This window comes from Oncorhynchus clarkii, chromosome 3 (genome assembly GCF_045791955.1).
Source record: "Oncorhynchus clarkii lewisi isolate Uvic-CL-2024 chromosome 3, UVic_Ocla_1.0, whole genome shotgun sequence".
Taxonomy (NCBI): Eukaryota; Metazoa; Chordata; class Actinopteri; order Salmoniformes; family Salmonidae; genus Oncorhynchus; species Oncorhynchus clarkii.
Window position 1 is genome coordinate 80,737,149 of NC_092149.1, and position 26,178 is coordinate 80,763,326.

General features: G+C 40.2%; 1 protein-coding gene across 3 annotated transcripts in view; it reads left to right on the forward strand.

Annotated features, from left to right (window-relative positions):
- LOC139405498 (anion exchange protein 3-like) overlaps window positions 1–26,178 on the forward strand; it is a 108,381-nt gene that overhangs the window by 14,968 nt on the left and 67,235 nt on the right. For all 3 annotated transcript variants that reach the window (XM_071147868.1, XM_071147867.1, XM_071147871.1), the window contains exon 3: window positions 25,902–26,076. In XM_071147868.1, the coding sequence (XP_071003969.1) occupies window positions 25,902–26,076 (175 nt within the window). The remainder of the gene's footprint in view (window positions 1–25,901; window positions 26,077–26,178) is intronic.

Consider the following 26,178-nt stretch of genomic DNA (forward strand, 5'->3'; position numbering starts at 1 on the left):
GTAGTCATTTAGGCAGGTTACCTTAGTGTTCTTGGGCACAGGGACTATGGTGGTCTGCTTGAAACATGTAGGTATTACAGACTCAGACTGGAAGAGGTTGAAAATGAGAGTGAAGACACTTGCCAGTTGGTCAGCGCATGCTCAGAGTACACGTCCTGGTAATCCGTCTGGCCCTCCTGCCTTGTCAATGTTGACCTGTTTAAAGGACTTTCCCATATTGGCTACGGAGAGCGTGATCACACAGTCGTCTGGAACAGCTGATGCTCTCATTCATGCTTCAGTGTTAGTTGCCTTGATGCGAGCATTGAAGTTATTTAGCTCATCAGGTAGTCTTGTGTAATTAGGCAGTTCTTGGCTATGCTTCCCTTTTGTAGTCTGTAATAGTTTGCAGGCCCTGCTACATCCAACGGGCATCGGAGCCGGTGTAGTACAATTCAGTCTTAGTTCTGTATTGACGCTTCGCCTGTTTGATGGTTCGTCGGAGGGCATAGCAGGATTTCGTATAAGCTTCCAGGTTAGAGTCCCGCTCCTTGAAAGTGGCAGCTCTACCCTTTAGCTCAGTGTGAATGTTGCCTGTAATCCATGGCTTCTGGTTGAGGTATGTACGTACAGTCACTGTGGGGACGACATCCTCGATGCACTTATTGATAAAGCCCGTGACTGATGTGGTGTACTTCTCAATACCATTGGGAGAAACCCAGAACATATTCCAGTCTGGGCTAGCAAACAGTCCTGTAGTTTAGCATCTGCTTCATCTGATCACTTTTTTATAGACTGGTGCTTCCTGGTTACATTTTTGCATGTAAGCAGGAATCAGGAGGATAGAATTATGGTCAGATTTTTGTACACGTCTCTGTGTGTGGAGTATATGTGGTCTAGAAGTTTTTTTTCCTCTGGTTGCACATTTAACATGCTGATAGAAACTACGTCAAACTGATTTAAGTTCCGGCTACTAGGATTTTCTGGATTTTGTTTTTAGATTCCGTCTCTCACAGTTGAAGTGTACCTATGATAAAAATTACAGACCTCTACATGCTTTGTAAGTAGGAAAACCTGCAAAATCGGCAGTGTATCAAATACTTGTTCTCCCCACTGTATGTGCTGAGTTGTGTAAGGCAGTGGTTCCCAAACTTTTTATAGTCCCGTACCCCTTCAAACATTTCACCTCCAGCTGCGTACCTCTAGCACCGCGTATCCCCTCTAGCACCAGGGTCAGCTGTGTACCCCCTCTAGCACCAGGGTCAGCGAGCACTTTCAAATGTTGTTTTTTTCCCAACATTGTTGACACACTACACAATACATTTATTAAACATAAGAATGAGTGTGAGTTTTTGTCACATCCCGGCTCGTGGGAATTGACAAAGAGCTCTTATAGAACCAGGGCACAAATGATAATATAATAATCAATAATTTTGCTCTTTATTTAGCCATCTTACATGTGAAACCTTATTTGTTCATCAGAAATGGTGAATAATTCACCACAGGTTAATGAGAAGGGTGTGCTTGAAAGGATGCACATAACTCTGCAATGTTGGATTGTATTGGAGAGAGTCTCAGTCTTAAATAATTTTCCGCACACAGTCTTTGCCTGTATTTAGTTTTCATGCTCGTGAGGCCAGAGAATCCACTCTCATATAGGTGCGTGGTTGCAAAGGGCATCAGTGTCTTAACAGCGTGAAATGCCAAGATTGGATACTCTGAGCGCAGCCCTATCCAGAAATCTGTCAGTGGCTTCTGATTAAATTACATTTTCACAGAACTTCTTGTTGCAATTTCAATGAGGCTCTCTTGTTCAGATATCGGTAAGTGGACTGGAGGCAGGGCATGAAAGGGATAATGAATCCAGTTGTTTGTGTTTTCCATTTTGGGAAAACCTGCATAATTGTGCACCCAGCTCACATATCACATTTGACATTGTCCATAAACATGAGTTAATTTGCACACAAACAATCAGACAATGATGGAAAGACCTATGTGTCGTCCTTGTTAATGCAGACAGAGAAGAACTCCAACTTCTTAGTCAGCCTCATTTTGCCCCGCAGATTGGATATAGTTGCGGAGAGTCCCTGTAATCCTAGATTCAAATCATTCAGGTGAGGAAAAAACATCACCCAGATAGACCAGTCATGTGAGAAACTAGTCGTCATGCAAGCAGTTAGACAAGTGAAAATTATGGTCAGTAAAGAAAGCTTGTCTCAATTTTTTTTTAAAGTGTCAACACTTTTCCCCTTGATAACCAGCACACTTCTGTATGTTGTAAAAGCTTTACATGGTTGCTGCCCATATCATTGCATAATGCAGAAAATACACAAGAGTTCAGGGCCTTTGCTTCAACAAAGTTAACCATTTTCACTTTAGTGTCCAAAACGTCTTTCAAGCTGCCAGGCATTCCCTTGGCAGCAACAGCCTCTCGGTAGATTCTGCAGTGTACCCAACAGCCTCTCGGTAGATTCTGCAGTGTACCCAACAGCCTCTCGGTAGATGCTGCAGTGTACCCAACAGCCTCTCGGTAGATGCTGCAGTGTACCCAACAGCCTCTCGGTAGATGCTGCAGGGTACCCAAGAGCCTCTCGGTAGATGCTGCAGGGTACCCAAGAGCCTCTCGGTAGATGCTGCAGTGTACCCAAGAGCCTCTCGGTAGATGCTGCAGTGTACCCAAGAGCCTCTCGGTAGATGCTGCAGTGTACCCAAGAGCCTCTCGGTAGATGCTGCAGTGTACCCAAGAGCCTCTCGGTAGATGCTGCAGTGTACCCAAGAGCCTCTCGGTAGATGCTGCAGGGTACCCAATTGGCGTCGGGAGCAACTGCTTGCACTCACGTTACCACTCCACTATGTCTCCCTGTCATGGCTTTTGCTTGTTATTTCGCTGAACACTAGATGGTTTAATTTTATTTTTGGCAGTGAAACGAGGCTACTCAGTCGAGAAAAAAACTTCATCCAAATGTATAGCCTCGTTGGAAAATCAAAATGGACGGTTTGAAAATGTGAATCAAAATTTTATTTGGTGTACCCTGATGGCATTGTGTACCCTGTTTGGGTATAGCTGGTGTTAGGCATAAGATTGCGAACTCACTAAACCTTCCGTCCTCTGCCTCGTTGGTGTCCTGGTCCAGGGCGATGAAGTAGAAGCCTGACTCCACCTGGTAAAACGTGTTCTCTACACACACTGACCTGTCTTCTGAGAACAACTGGAGTGAGAGAGGGAGGAAAACAAGATGTCAGATTTCAATTGGAGTTGAAATGTTTTAACATCTTGATGTTGCATTCAATTTAACAGTCCATTTTAAGGCTGTATCTAAAGAGGAACCTATGGATAATAATTTTGCCAAATAAGCGATAACATGCAATGTGGGACTGAGCCCAGCTGTAGTGCAATTCAATGGTACAGAATGACGGTGATGCTCAGATTTTTCACTTTAAAATGTACTGTATGTCAAACAAAAACCAATGATTTCCAAGTGGAAAAACTATACAACTCTATGCACAAGAACTACTTTAAATAATTTGCAATCATTGGTTTGTTTGACATACATACAGTCTCAAGACAACTCACTCTGTTATTGTGGAATTTCCCTGTACCAATCCACACAACTTGTCAGTCAGCATGGCTCAGTATTGAACAGCCTGCTGTCATTTCATATCCATCCCACCTCGTGAAGAGCTATCCTCCTATAGATTCACTTCATCCCTTATCTACACTACTCATATTGTTTAGCAATGACTATCACATACATTCAGTATAGAACCATCCTCTGAATATAATCATATTTTCTAACAAATAGACAGCAGCTGGTCATCATCTTCTCTACGTGACAAATGTCCTATGGCACAATGTCTTCATACAGTGTCCAAGAAATTAGAGGAACTCTCGGTACCACTAATGATTCATTTAGGGGGATGATTGGTGGATGTCATGGTTACCTGCAGGAAGTCCCCAGAGTGCTGTGCATAGAGAAGAGCCAAGGTAACCTACTTGGAATGTATCTCCTGTCTCTGTCAGATGAGGAGAAAACAACTTCACTACCACATATTAGTGCCAGTGGACCTGCATGGAAAGAGGGACAGAGAGAGAGAAATGGTTTGAATCATTCTTATTTATTGTAACTAAACAAAAACTAAGTAAAAGTTATCAAACGTTAGCTAGTTGGCTTCCTAGATAGTTGATGTTAACTTAGCTTACCTCATCAATAGCCTTCTTTAATAACAGAATATCAAATAACTACTTACTTGAATTTCAATATTGAAATCATCGTTGATTAGCTTGCTAGTTGGTTAGTTTTTCAATAGAGAAACCAAAAGGTCCAAAAACCTGACCAATTGCATTTCAGTTGGTCTGCTACAGGCTATGTTCATTGGCTAGAATTTCCTCCTATTATGAAATTATAGTAAGCATTTGTGAGAGGAAAATGGATTTTTGAAAATTGGAGTGAGAGGGAGAGAACATCCATGTGGCGATGCGGCGTATTTGTGAGAGTGCAGTAATTTCTGAGTCAGGCTAACACAAATGTCTGCTCTCAAATTAATTTACTGTGTGCGGAAATGCAGTTGTGCTCGCTCAAAGTCACTCTGGCAAGCTCTGAAGTTTAATTTGTGCCCACCACTCTAGGTTTCCATCCAATAGGTCGTTAACAATAAAAACATCACAGCATTCGATTCGCCGGCTGGAGGGCAAGGTGAATGTGATATTTATTTTTTATATACATTTGCAAATATTTCTAAAAACACGTTTTTTCTTTGTCAGTATTGTATGTAGATTGATGCTGGAAGACAAACAATTTAATCCATTTTAGAATAAGTCTGTAAAGTCAAGTGGTCTGAATACTTTCTGAATGCACTGTATGTCTGGCAGAATCCCTCATTACCACTGTCTCAGCGAAATATTGTATGTGTGTATTTATATATGGGGTCTCTGCATTCTCAGATAATTCCTCAGTATGTTTAGAACTGTAACTACTGAACCACTCGGCTGCAATATCCTGGCCTGAGCAGGCCACACATGATCTATCTCTCTCTCCAGCACGCGTGCACACACACACACACACACACACACACACACACACACACACACACACACACACACACACACACACACAGACAAACAGAAACACACACTCAGGGTTGGGGAGTAATGGATTACATGTACGGAAATCAGTTAGCAATGTTACAAGTAAAATGTTGTAGTCAGATTACAGATACTTTTAAAACACTAGATGATTACTTCTAGGATTACTTAAAAACAAAAAATAAAAAATCACATGCAAATATAACTTTTCGGTAGTGCTCAAGGCATTTCATTCCATGAGAGCAGCATTTATTTTTCGACAGAAGGGTGCAATTGCGACCCGCAATTCGGGACGTTCCTGCATCTGCTGGAACCCCTCTTTATACTTCTATTTGTCAATTTTTAAGCTGGGACACAGGCGGGAGCACTACACTACATTAGGTGGCGGTAATGCACCATAACGTGGAACCCGATGAACCCCACAGAAGAAGAGGCGGCGGCACTGCTTTCCCACAGTTCTGTTAATGACGGCAAGGGCAGGTCTTCGGCAGGCAGTAGCAAAGGACACTCTGTGCTAGCTAGCTAGGAGGATTCTGGTACACAGCAGGCGGGACGCAACACCGGTAGCTAGCTAGCTAGGACACCGGTAGACAGTGAAACTAAGATAACACCTTTTTATTTCCCTTTTGACCCACATTTTAACCTCGTAATCAGGGGAAATCCAGACTATCAATTCACCCAAGCAATAACAATCCGGACGTTTCTCCATTTATCCATGGTTTTTGGTTGGGGTATCTGTACAATTCTGAGAGCCAGTACTGCAGCATTCAATGCCAGCAGAACGAACCCTGATGACTCAGTGGCGCTGAGTACGTGTTTTTTGTAATCCAGTTTTCCATATTTCCAAGTCATATTTTTTAAGATCAAGGGGAATGTAATTAATTGTAATGACTGGCAATCTCACTTTGTTTTTTAATGTAAAGATATAGCCTTGTTGTATTATTATCTGTAATTAATGTCGTTCAATTGGGGATATTTTTTGTCTATGCATCGTAAGGGTAAGTAGTTAATCCAAAAGCAGTGTTGGGGAAGCTACTCTGAACAGATAGTTTACCATTTCCATTTACTTCACACTAGAAGAAGATAGTGCTTTCTCCTTTAACACTTGCGAGCTTACACCGCGGGAGGTACCCAGCATCACAGCTTCATTGCTCCAGACCACCAGAAGGGGCAGTTAGAGCACTTATTATGCATTTGGGTCCCAAGGTTTTTATATGACCAATCATATCGAGTGGTTCCAATGATGAATTTGACGTGGGCCACCCGTCCCTGGGTGAAGATGGCTGACAAAACATTACCGTGGAACCAAATGTAAGTAGTTATGTCATAACGAGTCAAGCAAACAAAAAATCAATTCAGAGGAATATGTTAGTTAATGTAGAGACAAACGATTGTGTATATTTTTTTTCCGTAAAGTTCATTTACGAAAATCGCTATTTAGCAAGTTAGCTGACTAGCTAACATTAGCCAGCTAGCTAGCTAGTGTTTTGTCATGAGAATGAATTTGTAATTTATGTTGTTTAACCTGTCTAGGACCTCGCCAATGAAATTGTAGGGCGCCAAACACAAATCAACAGAAATCTCATAAATCAAATTTCTCAACCATACAAGTATTAGGCACCATTTTAAAGATAACATTTTCGTTAATCCAGCCACAGTGTCTGATTTAAAAAAATGCTTTACAGCGAAAGCTCCACAAACGATTGTTAGGTCACCACCAACTCACAGAAAAACCCTGCCATTTTTCCAGCCAAAGAGAGGAGTCACAAAAAGCACAAATATAGATAAAATTAATCACTAGCCTTTTGATCTTCATCAGATGACACTCATAGGACTTCATGTTACACAATACATGTATGTTTTGTTCGGGAAAGTTAATATTTATATCCCAAAAACTTATTTTACATTGGCGTGTTATGTTCAGTAGTTCCAAAACATGCAGTGATATTGCAGAGCCACATGAATTCACAGAAATACTCATTATAAATGTTGATGAAAATTCAAGTGTTATGCATGGAACTTTAGATACACTTCTCCTTAATGCCACCGCTGTGTCAGATTTCAAAAAAACTTTACAGAAAAAGCATAATTGGAGTACGGCGCTCAGAGCCCAAACCAGCCAAAAGAAATATCCGCCATGTTGCGCAGTCAACATTAGTCAGAAATAGCATTATCAATATTCACTTACCTTTGATGATCTTCATCAGAATGCACTCACAGGAATCGCAGTTCCACAATAAATGTTTGTTTTGTTCGATAATGTCCATCATTTGTGTCCATTTATGTCCAAGTAGCTTCTTTTGTTAGGACGTTTGGTAAACAAATCCAAAAGCGCGTTCAGGTCCAGTCGGATGAAAGTTCAAAAAGTTAAATTACAGGTCAAAGAAACTTGTCAAACTAAGTATAGAATCAATCTTTAGGATGTTTTTATCATAAATGTTCAATAATGTTCTAACCAGAGAATTCCATTGTCTGTAGAAAAGCAATGGAACGAGAGATACCTCATGTGAAATGCGTGTGACTGAGAACGAGGCTGCTGGCAGACCCCTTAGTCAAACAGCTCCCATCCGGCCCCCCTTTACAGGAGAAGCCTGAAACAACGTTCTAAAGACGGTTGACATCTAGTGGAAGCCTTAGGAAGTGCAACATAACCCATATCCCACTGTGAATTTGATAGGGGCTGAGTTCAAAAACTACAAAACTCAGATTTCCCACTTCTTGTTTGGATTTTTTCTCAGGTTTTTGCCTGCCATATGAGTTCTGTTATACTCACAGACATCATTCAAACCATTTTAGAAACGTCAGTGTTTTATCTCCAATACTAATAATACTATGCAAATATTAGCATCTGGGACTGAGTAGGAGGCAGTTTACTTTGGGCACGCTATTCATCCAAATGTGAAAATGCTGCCCCCTATCCCAAAGAAGTTAATGTTATAGTGGATGTAATGAATTTAGCTAGCTAAAAGCATTTACTGCAAATTGAATGTACAATTGTGTAAGCTTGCCTTGCAATGCAGCTGAAGTAATATAACTATCTAACTATTTACTTGCTTATTGTGTAGTGGAGGATAAAAATAACTGTATGCCTATGGATGTGTAGCTAGCCACGGTATGTAGCCGATCTGTGTATGGACCCTGAAACGTTAGGTTCTGAACTGATATTCATACCAATCTATGAACCTCAGCTATCATTTTTGTTGTATCAACTTCAAGTCTGGATGGCATTAATGAAGCCTATGGATAGAGTAGACTATAATATCTTTGTGCCAAGGATGCAAGTCCTATATACATATACTGTTGTTATTACCACGCATGAGATTCCCACATTGTAGCCTGTACATTAAATATATTCACTGATCATGAACTCTTCCTTGGCAAATAAAGGTGCGGTTCAGGTATGAATCTCTGAGACAATCTTTTTCAGTTATATCAAAATTTTTTTTTAATGATGCTGTGTCTGCATGTATGTATTACAATTATACACTTCAACAGTGTTTACCACTCCTGCTCCTGGGACATCAATGATTACACATTGTAACTATGCAATAGACTAGAAACATGATTTAAGTAGAGGCTGATTTTGTAATTCATATATACAGAAAGAAAATATTAATATCTGACTTCAACTGCATTAATCTGAGGACACAGGATATTATTTCAATGAGATACTTAATTTCAACCAGTGGAGAATGTGAAACACTTTATTGAAAGAAGTTATTTATCCAGGTGTTATAAATACATAATACATGCATTGAATTTATATTATAATTATCATAATTATAATCTGTACTTACGGTGTGCATTATAAAATGAGGAAGAAAGATGAGGTGGGGAGAGAGGTGTAGAAGACAGAAAAGGGAAAGAGGTAAGAACAGCGACAGACAGCATATGATTAATGAATTACAGTGGTACCCTAATATTCTCTCCGTTAATCACAATTATGTGGTGTCTCCTAACCAGCCTTGGGCCCCCAGTTGGCCCGAAGGTTATTTTAACTGGGCCCCCAGTTGGCCCGAAAGTTATTTTAAGAGCTGGTGAGGTGGCGATGACGGGACTGGCTTCCTCTCGCTTCCTCTCGCACATCAACACATACCTGCAGATGAGAGACAGATGGAGAGAGCATGATTAAGCCTGTTTTCTTTTTATTTTAACATGGTCAGTCATCAGAATCATCAGGAGGTGAAATGCAAAACTGACCTTGGATCATTAACTCTGGGGCGACTACATCTCTAGCTGTATTTCAATGTAATGCATCTCTTTAATAATACTTCCTGTTGACCCGACCAAGTGACCTCTCACCTATGATCACGCTGTGCCGTCTGTGTCAGCCAGTTCAGATGCGGGAGGGGTTCACCAACACAGCTGATATAACCTAGAGGATTTAGGGAGAAGGGGGATGAAGTGAAGGAGAGAGACTGTTATTGTGTGTGTGTGTAGTCTCACCAGGTGTCCACACTAATTGGCTATAGAGTGCTTTATGCTGAAAAACAGACATATGAGGACAAACAATAGAAGATAATGTCAATAGAAGATGCATGTGTAGAAGATGTAGAACTGTATGTGACGCAGACATCTATCGAAGTGTACCTGACCCCTTGATCAGCTCGCTATCTGAAAGTAAAGAAAATTGCTTATTTATTGTAGATATGAAAACAATAACTGAGATATGACCATTCACTCTAAAGCAACAGATGTCATTTTCAGGACACGTCAATACAGTGCAGAAAGTTTAACACCAGACTGTTATTGTGGTTGTTCATTACGTGTCATGAAATATGATTATATATTGACTATGAAACAAATATGACATGGCCTGCTTATGAGTTGCCATGAAAGAAAGTTAGATTAATTCAACTGAAAATGGCGAGAACAGGCATAGCTAAATTAGCTTGAGAATAATAATTGCATGATTTATTAGAATGTTATGAACGACACTGAATCGTAGGAGCTAACTACTAGCTATGTAAAAGTTGGACAGAAGAATGTGCCCAGTGCTGCTTACCTGAGATGCCATCATCACACAGTCCTTCTTCGTAGGTGTCCGCTATGACTTCCTTTGTGTCAGAAAAAGGTTGCTTTCAGAACAATTATTTTTGGTTGAAAATAAAAAAAAGTTTTGCTCTCAACAAAAAGACACATGTACCTCTATAGCATAACAATTTGCCTGTGAATAACCACACTTTCTTACAAACCTTCTACTGTATGCAAAATTCTTGATGCACAACCGAAAATGCTACCATATCCTGCCAGCATGACCACAAGCGAACCATTCAGGCGCAGAATGATGACACGTGGAAGAGGGAAAGGAATGAGATCGGAACAACAATGAGTTGCAAGTTGGGGAGGGGGGCTAATAGCTGAACAATAGACTATTCAACCTTTAGTAAAGAATAGTCTAATAGCCGAGCTAGGTATGAAAAAAAACCTATCACTGACCAGATTTGCCCTAACGACCAAGGGGTAGCTTGCTACTCAATGTAATAAAGTAATGTCTTTTCAAATAAGTTACCGTACACATCATGTTAGCTGACAATGTGTTAGGTATGCAATCCTTACGAACCACATAGCATATCATTACAGCAGTATGTACTGGTTTGTCAGCTAGCTACCTAATGTTAGTAGTTATGCATCAAACTTGCCAGTGTATTAACTTTAGGATATCTAACTACCCAACGTTTATTGAATTGATTATTCCCGTCATTCTTAGCTTAGCTAAATGGTATAGTCATTGTGTGTTCTCTGGACATTCGGGTGCTTTCATTAATTCGCTCTGGCTATCTACTCCGATTTCAGAGCACTCTCATCTGAGTGTACCAGAGAGCAGAATAATGAATTTGCAAGCGCTCAACACCCGTTGAATATGGCAGGTGTCAGTAAACGTTGGCAAAAAAAATCGTAATTAACTTTCCAGGAGCGCAGTTACAGACACCAACGCTCTGGTTAACACAAACTTCCTTACCAGCTCTGCTAGGGCGAGTAAAATGGTCAGTGGTCTCATTTGTGCCTGGTAGTAGCTAGCAAGCGAGCCAACGTTGCCTTGGGTGCTTGACTGCCGTTGTAAGGCCAGAAGCTCAAATAAACCGGACTCCTCGTCCGAGTGTCCAGCTCGGAGCGCGAAACGGTCTGAATTTACAAACTGACAACACTCTGAATTTATGAGCATCACGTTGTAGAGCTCCATATTTTCTGTTCCGTCTTAACGGAAACCCAGAGGGTTTTTAATGGAATAGAAACACCTTTAAAATTAATCAAATGAATTAAGTAAGTACCAGTCAAAAGTTTGGACACCTATTCATTCCAGGATTTGTCTTTTATTTTTACTATTTTCTACATTGTAGAATAATAGTTAAGACATCACAACTATGAAATAACACCGGTCTCCCGCGTGCCCCGCATTCTGTAGTACAGACATGGCCTGCTCCTGCTTATGTAAGGAATTAGGCACGTTCCCATGTTTACTACAGTATGTATTGTAGACTGCACAGTATCCTCATGAACAAATAAACACATTTCTTTAATAAAATAATATTTTATTTTTAACCTTTTATTTAACTAGGCAAGTCAGTTAAGAACAAATTCGTATTTACAATAACAGCCTAGGAACAGTGGGTTAACTGCCTTGTTCAGGGGCAGAATGACAGATTTTTTTACCTTGTCAGCTCAGGGATTCGATCTAGGAACGTTTCGGTTACTGGCCCAACGCTCTAACAACTAGGCTTCCTGCCGCTCCTTCACCCATATTTTATTTGAGCTAAAAAAGTAGTTTGTCGTTCTAGTAGTTGGCTACACCGCTACATGGTAAAACAGTAGTGTGTAGTTCCAGTAGTTAGCTACACCACTCATGTTTTGTGTGGACCCCAGGAAGAGTAGCTGCTGCTTTTGCAACAGCTAATGGGCATCCTAATAAAATACCACTTCAACTCATCCACCCCAAACTATCCCACCTCACACTGTAAAAAATATTGTGCCCCTTTTACTTAAAAAAAAATCTAGGTAACTATTTGCATCAACCTTTTAAGTAAATCCAACAAGGAGGATATTTTAAGTATAATATACTTTGCTTTTAGTGCATTTCAAACTCAAAATATATTAAGTGCATACAACTAACAGGATCTCAAATTGCTTTCATTCAACTTAATTTTATCAGGTTCAGAACAGTTTTTTTTTTTGACCTGCTGAAGTCCTTCAAGTCCCAGAGCTAATGTTATAAGTTTGATGTACTTAATTTAATCAGTTACAGAACTAATATTGTAAGTTTAATTTGCTGAACTTATTCAGTATCGTAATTGATATTCTATGTTTTTTGCTCAGTTACGTATGGGTACTCAGGTTAGTAAAATGTATTTAATTTGGTTTCCTACTAATTAAATATATACTCACAACTATACTTAAAAAACAAATAGTTACCTCAATATACTTGGGATAATTTACAAAAAAAATATTATTTCTATACAAGGGAAAATGCAAAAAGAACCACACAACACCTTTTTTAATTTTGAATAAAGGTTTTCAAACTTTAATCTGAAATTGCCCCTTAAACCCTACTCTTTAAGCATTTGTGGAGAGTTCATGATTTTGTAATCTGTAAGAATTCTGGGTATAACTCCACCTTGCCTCCTTAGGTAAAGTTACATCCAGATTGCTTGCATCATGAAAATCACAAATGAAATATATTGAGACACAGCTTAGCCTTTTGTTAATCACCCTGTCATCTCAGATTTTCAAAATATGCTTTACACCCAACGCTAGACAAGCATTTGTGTAAGTTTATCATAGACTAGCATAGCATTATGCCTTGCTAGCAGCAGGCAACCTTGTCACGGAAATCAGAAAAGCAATCAAATTAAATAGTTTACCTTTGATGAACTTCGGATGTTTTCACTCACGAGACTCCCAGGTAGATACCCAAAGTTAATTTTTTCCCAAAAGATTATTTTTGTAGGTGAAATAGCTCCGTTTGTTCTTCACGTTTGGCTGAGAAATCGCCCGAAAATTGCGGTCACCACAACGCCAAAATTAGCTCCATAATATCGACAAAAACATGGCAAACGTTGTTTATAATCAATCCTCAAGGTGTTTTTCTATTATCTATTCGATAATATATCCGTCGGGACAATTTGTTTTTCAGTAGGACCGATTGGAGTAATGGCTACCTCTGTATTTTACGCGAGAATCTCTCTCGGAGCCACCATGTGACCACTTACGCAATGTGGCCGCCTACGGCTATTCTTCAACAGAAATGCGTAAAACTACGTCACAATGCTGTAGACACCTTGGGGAATACGTAGAAGGCGTAAGCTCGTTGATGGCACATTCACAGCTGAATAGGGACTCATTGGAACGCAGCGCTTTCAAAACCTGGGGCACTTCCGGATTGGATTTTTCTCAGGCTTTCGCCTGCAACATCAGTTCTGTTATACTCACAGACAATATCTTTACAGTTTTGGAAACGTTAGAGTGTTTTCTATCCAAAGCTGTCAATTATATGCATATTCTAGCATCTTGTCCATAAAAAATATCCCGTTTAAAACGGGAATGTTTTTTTCCAAAAAATGAAAATACTGCCCCTGGAGTCCCAACAGGTTTTAAGAGCAAAGTCTTATTTACAATGACAGCCTATGGGGGTACAGTGGGTTAACTGCCTTGTTTGGGGGCGGAATGACAGCTTTTTACCTTGTAAGCTCGAGGATTCGATCCAACAACCTTTTGGTTCTTGCCCAATGCTCTAACCACTAGGCTATACCTGCTGCCTCCATATGCTATCTCATTCTAAAATAAGCAAGATACACATTGTCAATACCTGCCTGGGCAACAACGCATTGAGTAAAACATGAATAGGGTCCTATGAAATTGTTATTTTTTCCCAAATGCGGTTTTATTTTCCGGAATTCCGTGTTAACTTTTTGTTGCCTAACGTGTTCAATCCATTTGGTTGTTAACTAGCTAGTAGCATGCCCACCACTAGCTAACTATACAGACATCACGGCCGTTAACTAGCTAGTAGCATGCCCACCACTAGCTAACTATACAGACATCACGGCCGTTAACTAGCTAGTAGCATGCCCACCACTAGCTAACTATACAGACATCATGGCCGTTAACTAGCTAGTTTATCAACGTGAAAATATATAAACGTACTCTGGCAATATAGCTAGCTAAAGGCTTTTCGAATATTATTTAAAGTTTTCCACCAATATTTCCAATATTTCTGACTTCTAAAATATGTGGAGAGCGATCGAAACAACTACATTCCAAGTGATAATTTGGTCCTTACCTGCCACATGGCCATTCCAGAGGAGAATGATCAAGACGATGTCTGTTGAAATGTTCCAAGCACCATTGAAGTTCATAACTAGATCTAGCATGTCAGTCCAACATAATAATAATTTGAATATAATATTTTTAAGTTGTGACTTAGAAATATTTGTTCAAATTTAGCAGCACATTACCTTGGATTTTTATTTGCAAATGCCAGTTTTTCAACACATATAAATAAATGTAAGTAAAACCAAAAACGTATTATTTTAAGTAAAAATCTATTATTTTCTTTTGCAATATTTACTAAGCCCGTGGCTCATTTTTTACAGTGTAGCCCACCTCACCCTAGCTGTGGTGAAGGTTGAAAGAGCAGTCAAGCTTAACCAAAAGAGACATAGGGTCCACCTTAGCGTGCGATGGTGTAGCTTAGTGGTAGTTAAATTATAGTCAAACGTGGTAATATTTTCAGTCGTTAATTACAATTTTACCATGTAGCAGTGTAGCTAACTACTGGAACTACAATTACTGGAACTACAATTAAGAGCAAAATGTGTCACTCTGTTCTGGGCCAGCTGCAGCTTAACTAGGTCTTTCCTTGCAGCACTGGACCACACAATTGGACAATAAGATTAGACAAAACTAGAGCCTGCAGAACTTGCAGATGGGTGAGGGATAGCAACAAGGGGGGTTAAATGAACCACATGCCCTATCCCCAGGAACCAGCTGGGACTGGGTTTGCAATGGTGATGTACATGGCAGGTTGACACATATACACAAGGCAACATCAAACACAGACATTACGGCCGTGTAAACAAACGCAGGTTCACCCACGCTAGCATGTGCGGGGGGGAGAGGGCACATTGTGACCACATACTTGGATTAGGTAAATGTGTGCCCAAGATGGATCATTGTTAACTGGTGATGCTGGATGGATGTTATATAGGTTCCAGAAGACCAGCTGTGGGAATGGAGAAGTCTGCTAGCTGTATGTGTACTCTCACCTCTTATCTGGCACAGCCTGCAGCCTTCTGTCTGCAGTTTACTCAGAGCCCTATTGAAGAGCCTACAAACACATCTGTAGGCCTCTCCTGAATTCCCAGCGCCATCCATTCTTTTTTGTCTTGCTTGTTTAACAAATGTAAATGCAATCCATAACCTTTTTACTGCGCTCAATTACCATTCATACAATGGACAGATAAAATGTGTGTGCCGAAAAGACGGCACTGTTCAGGCCCACATGTTTGTGTTGAGTATAGATAGTTGTCAAAAGCAATATACTTCAAAGTTGTGCTTTTGCTTGTTTACAGGTGTCCTTTTCTCAGTTGAAGCAGAGATTTAGAACAAATGGTTGTGTTTTTATTTTGTATTTTTTTATTTCATTTTATTTAATGTACAGTAAAGACACTTGCACATTGTCTCAACCCGATGAATGCAGTTTGAATATGTCAAACTGGACAAAACATTAATCAAACAGAAAAGTGAATCACACCAATCTGACTTTTTTTGTGCCGTTTTTATGGTGGTGTGCCAGCACCTTGAGTCCAAAACAGAGCAGTAGGATATGTGTAGTTACAGTTGTGGACACCCAGGAGAACAGGGAATTCCTCTGTCACTGCTCATCCATATATTTTATACTTAGATATTCTCATCCAATTCCTTTACTAGAATCTGTGTATTATTAGGTTTTGATGTGGAATTTGTTAGGTATTCGGTTTTGTTGTGGCATTGTTAGATATTACCTGTTAGATACTGCTGCACTGTCGGATCTAGAAGCATAAGCATTTCGCAACACTCTAAATAACATCTGCTAACCATGTGTATGTGACCAATACGATTTGATTTGAATTGTTTTTATTTTACAGAGAGATCATCTGTGTTAGTGAGCTTGACAGTACAGTATTCTACTCATATGAACATACTATCTTGACGATAGCATCAATATCACACTTCGATATCATCGATGAGCTAACCACCTCCGTCACCGGCTTCATTAGGAAATGCATCGGTGTGAAAGGAAGGCCCGGAATGTGTTGTGTATGTATTGTATGTATTGATACAGTGCCTTGCAAAAGTATTCACCCCTCTTGCTGTTTTTTTCTTATTCTGTTGCATTACAACATTTTAAATTCATTTTTATTTGGATTTCATGTAATAAACTTACACAAAATAGTCCAAATTGGTCAAGTGAAAAAATGTACTTGTTTAAAAAAATTCCTGGACCCCAGGAGATTCTACTCAGACCTTGTAGAGTGAAGCATCTCCAGTAGTTTTTTGGACATTAGCCTGTAGCGTAAAGACATCAGTACAGATTTGAGGGATGGCATCCAGTCATGTTCTATGTGTCAGGGTAACTCAAAGAAGAAAGACCACATCCAGAGTGTCACTGTCATGCTTAAAAATAACCAAACCCTGACTGACACACAGACATACACACTTCAAATCAATTGTTTGTGTCACATGCGCCAAATACAACAGGTGAAATTCTTGCTTACAAGCTCTTAACCAATAATGCTTTAAGAAGTTAAGAAAAATGTGTTAAGTAAAAAACTGAATAAAAGTAACAAATAGTTAAATAGCAGCAGTAGAATAACAATAGCGAGGCTATATACAGGGGGTACCAATACAGAGTCAATGTGTGGGGGCACCAGTTAGTCGAGGTCATTTAGGTACAGCGCCTTGCAAATGTATTCACCTCCTTGGCATTTTTCATATTTTGTTGCATTAAAACCTGTAATTTAAATGGATTTTTATTTGAATTTCATGTAATGCACATACACAAAATAGTCCAAGTTGGTGAAGTTAAAGAAAAACATTTTAAAATGGAAAAGTGGTGCGTGCATATGTATTCACCCCCTTTGCTTTGAAGCCCCTAAATAAGATCTGGTGCAACCAATTATCTTCAGAAATCACACATAATTAGTTAAATAAAGTCCACCTGTGTGCAATCTGTTTCACATGATCTCAGTATATGTATACACACGCACATGTTCTGAAAGGCCCCAGAGGCCCCAAGCAAGTGACACCATGAAGACCAAGGAGCTCTCCAAACAGGTCAGGGACAAAGTTGTGGAGAACTACAGATCAGGGTTGGGTTATAAAAAAAATCTGAAACTTTGAACATCCCACAGAGCACCAATAAATCCATTATTTAAAAAATTGGGAAGAATATGGCAGCACAAACCTGCCAAGAGGGCCTCCCACAAACTCACAGACCAGGCAAGAAGGGCATTAATCAGAGAGGCAACAGAGACCAAAGATAACCCTGAAGGAGCTGCAAAGCTCCACAGCTGAGATTGGAGTATCTGTCCATTGGACCACTTTTAAGCCGTACAATCCACAGAGCTGGGCTTTACGGAAGAGTGGCCAGAAAAAAAGCCATTGCTTAAAGAAAAAAATAAGCAAACACATGTGGTGTTCACCAAAAGGCATGTGGGAGACTCCCCAGCATATGGAAGAAGGTACTCTGGTTAGATGAGACTAAATTTGATATTTTTGCCATCAAGGAAAATGCTATGTCTGGCGCAACCCAACACCTCTCATCACCCCGAGAACATCAGCATCATGCTGTGGGGAAACTGATAAAAATTGAAGGAATGATGGGTTGCTTTAAATACAGGGAAATTCTTGAGGGAAACCTGTTTGTCTTCTAGAGATGTGAGACTGGGACGGAGGTTCACCTTCCGGCAGGACAATGACCCTAAGCATACTGATAAAGCAACACTCTAGTTGTTTAAGGGAAAACATTTTAAATGTCTTGGAATGGCCTAGTCAAAGCCCAGACCTCAATCCAATTGAGAATCTGTGGTATGACTTAAAGATTACTGTACACCAGCAGAACCCATTCAACATGAAGGAGCAGGAGCAGTTTTGTCTTGAAGAATGGGCAAAAATCACAGTGGCTAGATGTGCCAAGCTTATAGAGACGACATTCCCCAAGAGACTTGCAGCTCTAATTGCTGCAAAAGGTGGCTTTTCAAAGTATTAACTTGGGGGGGGTGAATAGTTTATGCACACTCAAGTTTTTTCGTCTTTATTTCTTGTTTGTTTCACAAGAAAAAATATTTTGCATCTTCAAAAAGGTAGGCATTGTGTAAATCAAATGACACAACCCCTCCCCCCAAAATATTTTAATTCCAGGTTGTAAGGCAACAAAATAGGAAAAATGCCAAGGGTGGCCACTAATTGTCACGTTCATCAAATGGAGGAGACCAAGGCGCAGCGTGATATGAATACATGTTCTATATTTAATGAAGAAAGAACACTAAAACAAACTTACAAAACGTGACGCTATATATAAACAGTGCAGACACAGGCAACTACACAGACAATAACCCACAAAATACCCAGAGAAGATGGCTGCCTAAATATGGTTCCCAATCAGAGACAACAATGAACAGCTGCCTCTAATTGAGAACCAATCTAGGCAACCACAGACATACATAAACACCTAGATGGTAAACAACCCCATAAACCTACAAAAAACCCTAGACAGTAAAAAAGACACATCACCCATGTCACACCCTGACCTAACCAAAATATATAAATAAAACAAAGAATACTCAGGTCAGGGCGTGACACTAATACAGTGGGGCAAAATAGTATTTAGTCAGCCACCAATTGTGCCAGTTTTCCCACTTAAAAAGATGAGGCCTGTAATTTTCATCATAGGTACACTTCAACTTTGACAGACAAAATGAGGAGAAAAAATCCAGAAAATCACATTGTCAGATTTTTTTATGAATTTATTTGCAAATTATGGGAGAAAATAAGTATTTGGTCAATAACAAAAGTTTAATTAGTTTTTAATTAGTTTAGTTTCAATTACAGAAATGCTCATATAAAAAATTCAGAAAACAAAACATATTTTACATAGGTTTTAAAGATTAACTTCTTGTCAAACCAACCAGTGTCATATTTATAAAATGCTTTTCGGCGAAAGCATACCTAGCCCAGAACATACCTAGCCCAGAATATAGTCCAGTTGACAAATTATTACAAACATTAACCAGCCAAGCAGAAGCGTTACAAATCTCAGAAATAGAGAAAATGAATCCCTTACCTTTGATCTTCATATGGTGGCAATCAGAAGACATTCATTTACTCAATAAATGTTCCTTTTGTTCGATGAAGTCTCTTTATATCCAAAAAACTCAGTTTTGTTCACGTGTTTTCTTCAGTAATCCACAGGCTCAAACTCAGTCAAAACAATCAGATAAAAAAAATCAAAATTGCATCCGTAAAGTTCATAGAAACATGTCAAACGATGTTTATATTCAATCCTCAGATGTTTTTTTTTGTGTTGCCTAAATGATCTATAATATTTCAACCGGACAATAACGTCGTCAATATAAAAGGTAAACGAGTAATGCACATGCGCCTGAAAAAACTTTGCGTCCCGTTAGTGTCCACTCGTTCAGACTGGTCTTACTCTCTCATTTATAAGAATAAAAGCCTGAAACGATTTCTAAAGACTGTTGACATCTAGTGGAAGGCATAGGAACTGCAAATGGAGTCCTAAGTCAATGGATACTGTAATGGCATTGAATAGAAAACTACAAAACCCCCCAAAAAACGACTTCCTGAATGGATTTTTCTCAGCTTTTCGCCTGCTAAATCAGTTATGTTATACTCACAAACACTAGTTTAACAGTTTTGGAAACTTTAGAGTGTTGTCTATCCAAATCTACCAGTTATATGCATATCATCTTATGGGCCCGAGTAGCAGGCCGTTTAATTTGGGCATGCTTTTCATCCAAAATTCCGAATGCTGCCCCCTAACCTAGAGAGGTTAACAAGTTAGATATGATTTAAACACAGTTTGCTGTAGGCTACTATTTACTAGTTAACATAAAATTATGTCATATAAAATATATTCACCCCACCCAGTATTGTAATCAAGACGTACCAGAAAGCATGTAGTCCTTGGCTTAGACAGTGTAGTAGTGTGGGCTCAGTAATATCTCATTAGTGTGCAAGATCTTGAGAATCAGCTATACATGTGATGGAAGAGTGCACTGTACATGTGATGTTAGAATGTACTGTGCATGCAGAGGGTTGCAGTTCCATTGAATTGGGGATAGTTTAACCAAAATATGCCACAAGACCTAGAATTGCCTCATGTGTATCCCACAACAAAGGTTCACTGTTATAAGCAAACATTTTGTTGATGAATTCAAGCAAAATTCACAAAATTCCAGGGCTTAACTTCCCATGGAAAATTTCCGGAGAATTACATTAATTCAGAACACCCAACATACTATAATAGAACTGTGTGTTATTTGACGTGTAAAATGAAAACCTTGTTTAACCTGTTGCGACGACCAAACCCGGATCCGGGATTCTATTTATAGACCTAAGCTCATTACCATAACGCAACGTTAACTATTCATGAAAATCGCAAATGAAATGAAATAAATATGCTATCTCTCAAGCTTAGCCTTTTGTTAACAACACTGTCATCTCAGATTTTCAAAATATGCTTTTCAACCATAGGAAAACAATAATTTGTCTAACAGTAGCTAGCTAGCGTAGCATTTAGCGTTAGCATCAGCGTTAGCATTTAGCAGGCAACTATCACAAAAACAAGTAAAGCCTTCAAATAAAATAACTTACCTTTGAAGAACTTCTGATGTTTTCAATGAGGAGACTCTCAGTTAGATAGCAGATGCTCAGTTTTTCCAAAAAGATTCTTTGTGTATTAGAAATAGCTCCGTTTTGTACATCACATTTGGCTACCAAAAAAAAAAAAAAAAAAAAAAAAAAAAGAAAACGAAAATTCAGCCCTCAAAACGCGAACTTTTTTCCAAATTAACTCCATAATATCGACTGAAACATGGCAAACGTGGTTTAGAATCAATCCTCAAGGTGTTTTTCCACATATCTCTTCAATGATATATCCTTCGTGGAAGCCTGGTTTCTCCTTGCTCTCAAATGGAAAAATAATTGCACCTGGCTTTACGCTCCAATTTCAACGCAGGGACACCAGGCGGACACTTGGAAAATGTAGTCTTATGGTCAATCTTCCAATGATATGCCTACAAATACGTCACAATGCTGCTAAAACCTTGGGGGAACGACAGAAAGTGTAGGCTCATTCCTTGCGCAAACACAGCCATATAAGGAGACAATGGAAAACAGAGCTTCAGAAATTCTGCTCATTTCCTGGTTGACGCATCATCTTGGTTTCGCCTGTAGAATGAGTTCTGGGGCACTTACAGACAATATCTTTGCAGATTCTGAAACTTCGGAGTGTTTTCTTTCAAAAACTCAAGAATATGCATAGTCGAGCATCTTTTCGTGACAAAATATCGCGCTTAACACGGGAACGTTTTTTATCCAAAAATGAAATAGCGGCCCTAGAGATCAAAGAGGTTAACGCGTTAAATAGTGTTATTTGACATGCAAAGACCCAACCGGCGTTCCATAGTATGTCGTGAAGCTCATAGCAGTGACGCTATTTCTGTGTAACTCTGGTAGGGCAATATCTGAACAATAGCGCACTTGGTAACGTTAGTGTGTACCGGTGCTCGACCAGTCGCGAAAGCCAACATCACCCACGACAGAGAACGGTTGATTGTCAAGGGCAATGAATTCCATTATCTTGCCGTTAATGGATTTCGCCTTTGAGTTGTCTCTCTGCAATGTTCTTACTCTTTCAAATGACTGCTCGACTTGTTGACTGCTCGATCCACACAGCAGACATTGTGGGCTAGGTTAAGAATGCTGTGTTGCACGTGTAGCGCAAAATGTTAACATTTTATATATATATATATATATATGCCTTGTAAAATTTTGCGCTACACGTGCAACACAGCATATATATATATACGTCAGCTAAACTAGACATCGGGCTGATACCGATGTTGGCATTTTTAGCTGTTATCGGCCGATTCCCGATATGTTCACCGATATATTGTGCATCCCTACTCTATACTGTAAGTCACTCTGCATAAGAGCATCTGCTAAATGAGTAAAATGAACAGACCCCTGTTGGTTGGTCCTTCATCACCTTAGCAAACACCACCCACTTCTAGTCTGTGACCCTCACAACAGACCCCTTCTTGACTTCAAAGCCCAGATCAAAGCCTCTGGAGGCCAATGAGATCTAAAGGGTTAGGCCGCCTCAGCTCTAGAAACCCACTGTGATTATGTACTTTTGTAGATGATTTGTATTTGTCTCATTATGGCGTCTGTGAGCACAGCCCTACGGAACTCCCAATTACGGCCAGTTGTGATACAGCCTGGAATCGAACCAGGGTCTGTAGTGACACCTCTAGCACTGAGATGCAGTGCCTTAGAACGCTGCGCCACTCGGGAGCCTTGAAATTTGTTGTATAACTACAGCTGTGTTTAGACAGGCTGCCCAATTCTGCTATTGTTTTCCACTAATTGGTCTTTCGACCAATCAGATCAGCTCGTTTGCCGATAATTGGGCAAAATATCAGAATTGGGCTGCCTGTGTAAACGCAGCCCGGCATTGGGACTGTCTCTCAGATGAAGGAAGGACAGAAGTGTGTTAGTAGAGGGACCAGCAGTGCGTTAGCCTCACTTCCTCTCTCAGCACTTTGCTACATCGACCCTGAGTTGGTTGCCGTAGTGATAGGTCCCCTTGTGTATACATAGTACTAACTAGCACAAGGTTTCCCAAACTGATGCAACTTGTGTTATCGACGGTACGTTTGTTTATTCCATGTGTAACTCAGTGTTGTTTTTGTCGCACTGCTTTGCTTTCTTGGCCAGGTCGCAGTTGTAAATGAGAACTTGTTCTCAACTGGCCTACCTGGTTAAATAAAGGTGAAATAAAAATATAATAAAATTGTAACTGTAACTGACCCTTCCCGTTTCGAACCCCGGTGAATGGTCTGCACTGTGACAACTTGCTGACACGCTGAAAGTTAGTTTATTTTGGTAAATATTGTAATACATTGGAATAATTAGATACCTAGCAACTTGATATAAGTAGCTTGATTATGAAGCGCTTGTAAGAGCTGAATCTGTGACATTGACAACATGTAATTACACAGTTCCCACTTTCTCTCTGTCTTGCTCTCTCTCTCTCTCTCTCTCTCTGTCTTGCGCTCTCGCTTGTCTCGCTCACTCTCATCTCTCTCTCTCTCTGTCTTGCGCTCTCGCTCTGTCTCGCTCACTCTCATCTCTCTCTCTGTCTCTTGCGCAGTCTCTCTCTCGCTCTGTCTTGCTCTCTTTCTCTCTCTGTCTTTCTCTCTGTGTCTTGCTCTCTCTCTCTCTCTCTCTCTTGCTCTCTCTCTCTCTCTGTCTCGCTCGATCTGTCTTGCTCTCTCTCTCTCTTGCTCTCTCTCTCTCGCTCTGTCTCGCTCGCTCTGTCTTGCTCTCTCTCTTTGTCTCTGTCTTGCTCTCTCTCTCTCTGTCTTGCGCTCTCGCTCTGTCTCGCTCACTCTCATCTCTCTCTCTGTCTCTTGCGTCTCTCTCTCGCTCTGTCTTGCTCTCTTTCTCTCTCTGTCTTTCTCTCTCTGTCTTGCTCTCTCTCTCTCTCTCTCTCTGTATCTCTCTCTCTCTCTCTCTCTCTCTCTGTCTCTGTCTCTGTCTCTGTCTCTGTCTCTGTCTCTGTCTCTCTCTCTCTCTCTGTCTTGCGCGCTCTCTCAATTCAATTAACTTCAATTCAATTTGCTTTATTGGCATGAAGTAACAATGTACATATTGCCAAAGCTTATTTTGGATATTTACAATATAAAAATGATAATCAAAATTGTCAACGGTACAACAGTAACAACAATAACCAAGTGATAAAATAACCATACATTCAACAATAACAATAAGCATACAGTAGAGTACATGTGCTGGTTGATTGTTCTGTCAGACACTGTCCCTCAACTTATGGCAGGCAGCAATGTAGTGCGCTGCCAACCCACAGCTCTCTGCGTCCTCCCCCAACAGGACGGGTAGCCTACTCTCATCAGACAGGTGAATAAGGGTTTCAAATTTGTTTTATATTTTTGACATTTTGTCAGGAAATGCAGCTCTGTCTCAGGTTCTGCTGTTGCGCAGTGTTTGCACAGCCTTTCCTCTACAGGGAGCCAGGTTTTCCTGTGTCTACCCTTCTCAATGGCAAGGCTGTGCTCACTGAGCCTGTACTTTGTCAAGGTTTTGATCAGTAACCATTGTCAAATATTTAGCCACAGTGTACTGTCGATTTAGGGCCAGATAGCACTGCATATTGCTTTGTGTTTGTGCTTGTTTTTCACAATAAGCAATATAGTTTTGACTGTGTTGTAATTTGGTTTATCCTGATTGATTGGATGTTCTGCTCTTGAGGCTTCAGTGTGTTAGTAGAACAGGTTTGTGAACTCCGCCCCAGGACCAGCTGGATGAGGGGACTCTTTTCTTTGCTCAGCTCTTGGCATTGCAGGGCTTGGTAATTGTACATATCTCTCTCTCTGTCTCTCTCTGATTCTCTCTCTCTCGCTCTCTTTCTCTCAATTTCAATATAAGGGGCTTTATTGGCATGGGAAACATATGTTTACATTGCCAAGGTGGCCTTCCTCAATAGCAAGGCTATGCTCACTGAGTCTGTACATAGTCAAAGCTTTCCTTAAGTTTGAGTCAGTCACCGTGGTCAAGTATTCTGTCACTGTGTACTCTCTGTTTAGGGCCAAATAGCATTCTAGTTTGCTCAGTTTTTTTGTTAATTCTTTCCTATGTGTCAAGTAATTATCTTTTTGTTTTCTCGTGATTTGGTTGGGGCTAATTGTGTTTCTGTCCTGGGGCTCTGTGGGGTCTGTTTGTGTTTGTGAGCAGAGCCCCAGGACCAGGTTGCTTAGGGGACTCTTCTTCAGGTTAATATATCTGTAGGTGATGGCTTTGTTATGGAAGGTTTGGAAATCGTTTACTTTTAGGAGGTTGTAGAAGTTAATGGCTCTTTTCTGGATGTTGATATATAGCAGGTATCGGCCTAATTCTGCTCTGCATGAATTATTTGGTGTTTTACATTCCACACAGAGGATATTTTTGCCGAATTCTACATGCAGAGTCTCAATTTGTTGTTTGTCCCATTTTGTGAACTCTTGGTTGGTGAGTGGACCCCAGACCTCACAACCATAAAGTGCAATGGGTTCTATAACTGATTCAAGTATTTTAGCCAGATCCTAATTGGTATGTCAAATTTTATTTTCCTTTTGATGTCATAACTTCCACAGCTTTGTGGAATTTACCTGTGGTGCTCATGTTTAGGCTGAGGTATGTATAGTTTGTGTGCTCTAGGGCAATGGCGTCAAGATGGAATTTGTTTTCGTGGTCCTGGCAACTGGACCTTTTTTGAACACCATTATTTACTGAGATTTATTGTCAGGGCCCAGGTCTGACTGAATCTGTGCAGAAGATCTAGGTGCTGCTGTAGGCCCTCCTTGGTTGGGGACAGAAGCACCAGATCATCAGTAGACATTTGACTTCAGATTCTAGTAGTGTGAGGCCGGGTGCTGCAGACAGTTCTAGTGCCCTCGCCAATTCATTGATATATATGTTGAAGAGGGTGGTGCTTAAGCTGCATCCCTGTCTCACCCCCTGCCCTGTGGAAAGAACTCTCTCTCTCTCTCTCTCTGTACAGATTCATGTGAAAGAAGAGGAGGAGGAGGATGAGGACTTTTCCACAGAGGAGCAGGAGAAGGACGAGGACTGGGAGAATGCATTATCAGTGGAGAGGTTCGGGAACATCATCACTGACTCCGCGATCAGCGGCGGAGAAAAAATGGGCCCCAACTACAACGAGAAGGATTTTGAGTGTAAGTCTTTAGTCTTCTTTATCTTCTCTGCTTTTGTAGAACACAAAGTAAACATTCCATGAATGTCTGCTTACTAGTGTTGTCAAGATACTAGAATTGTTA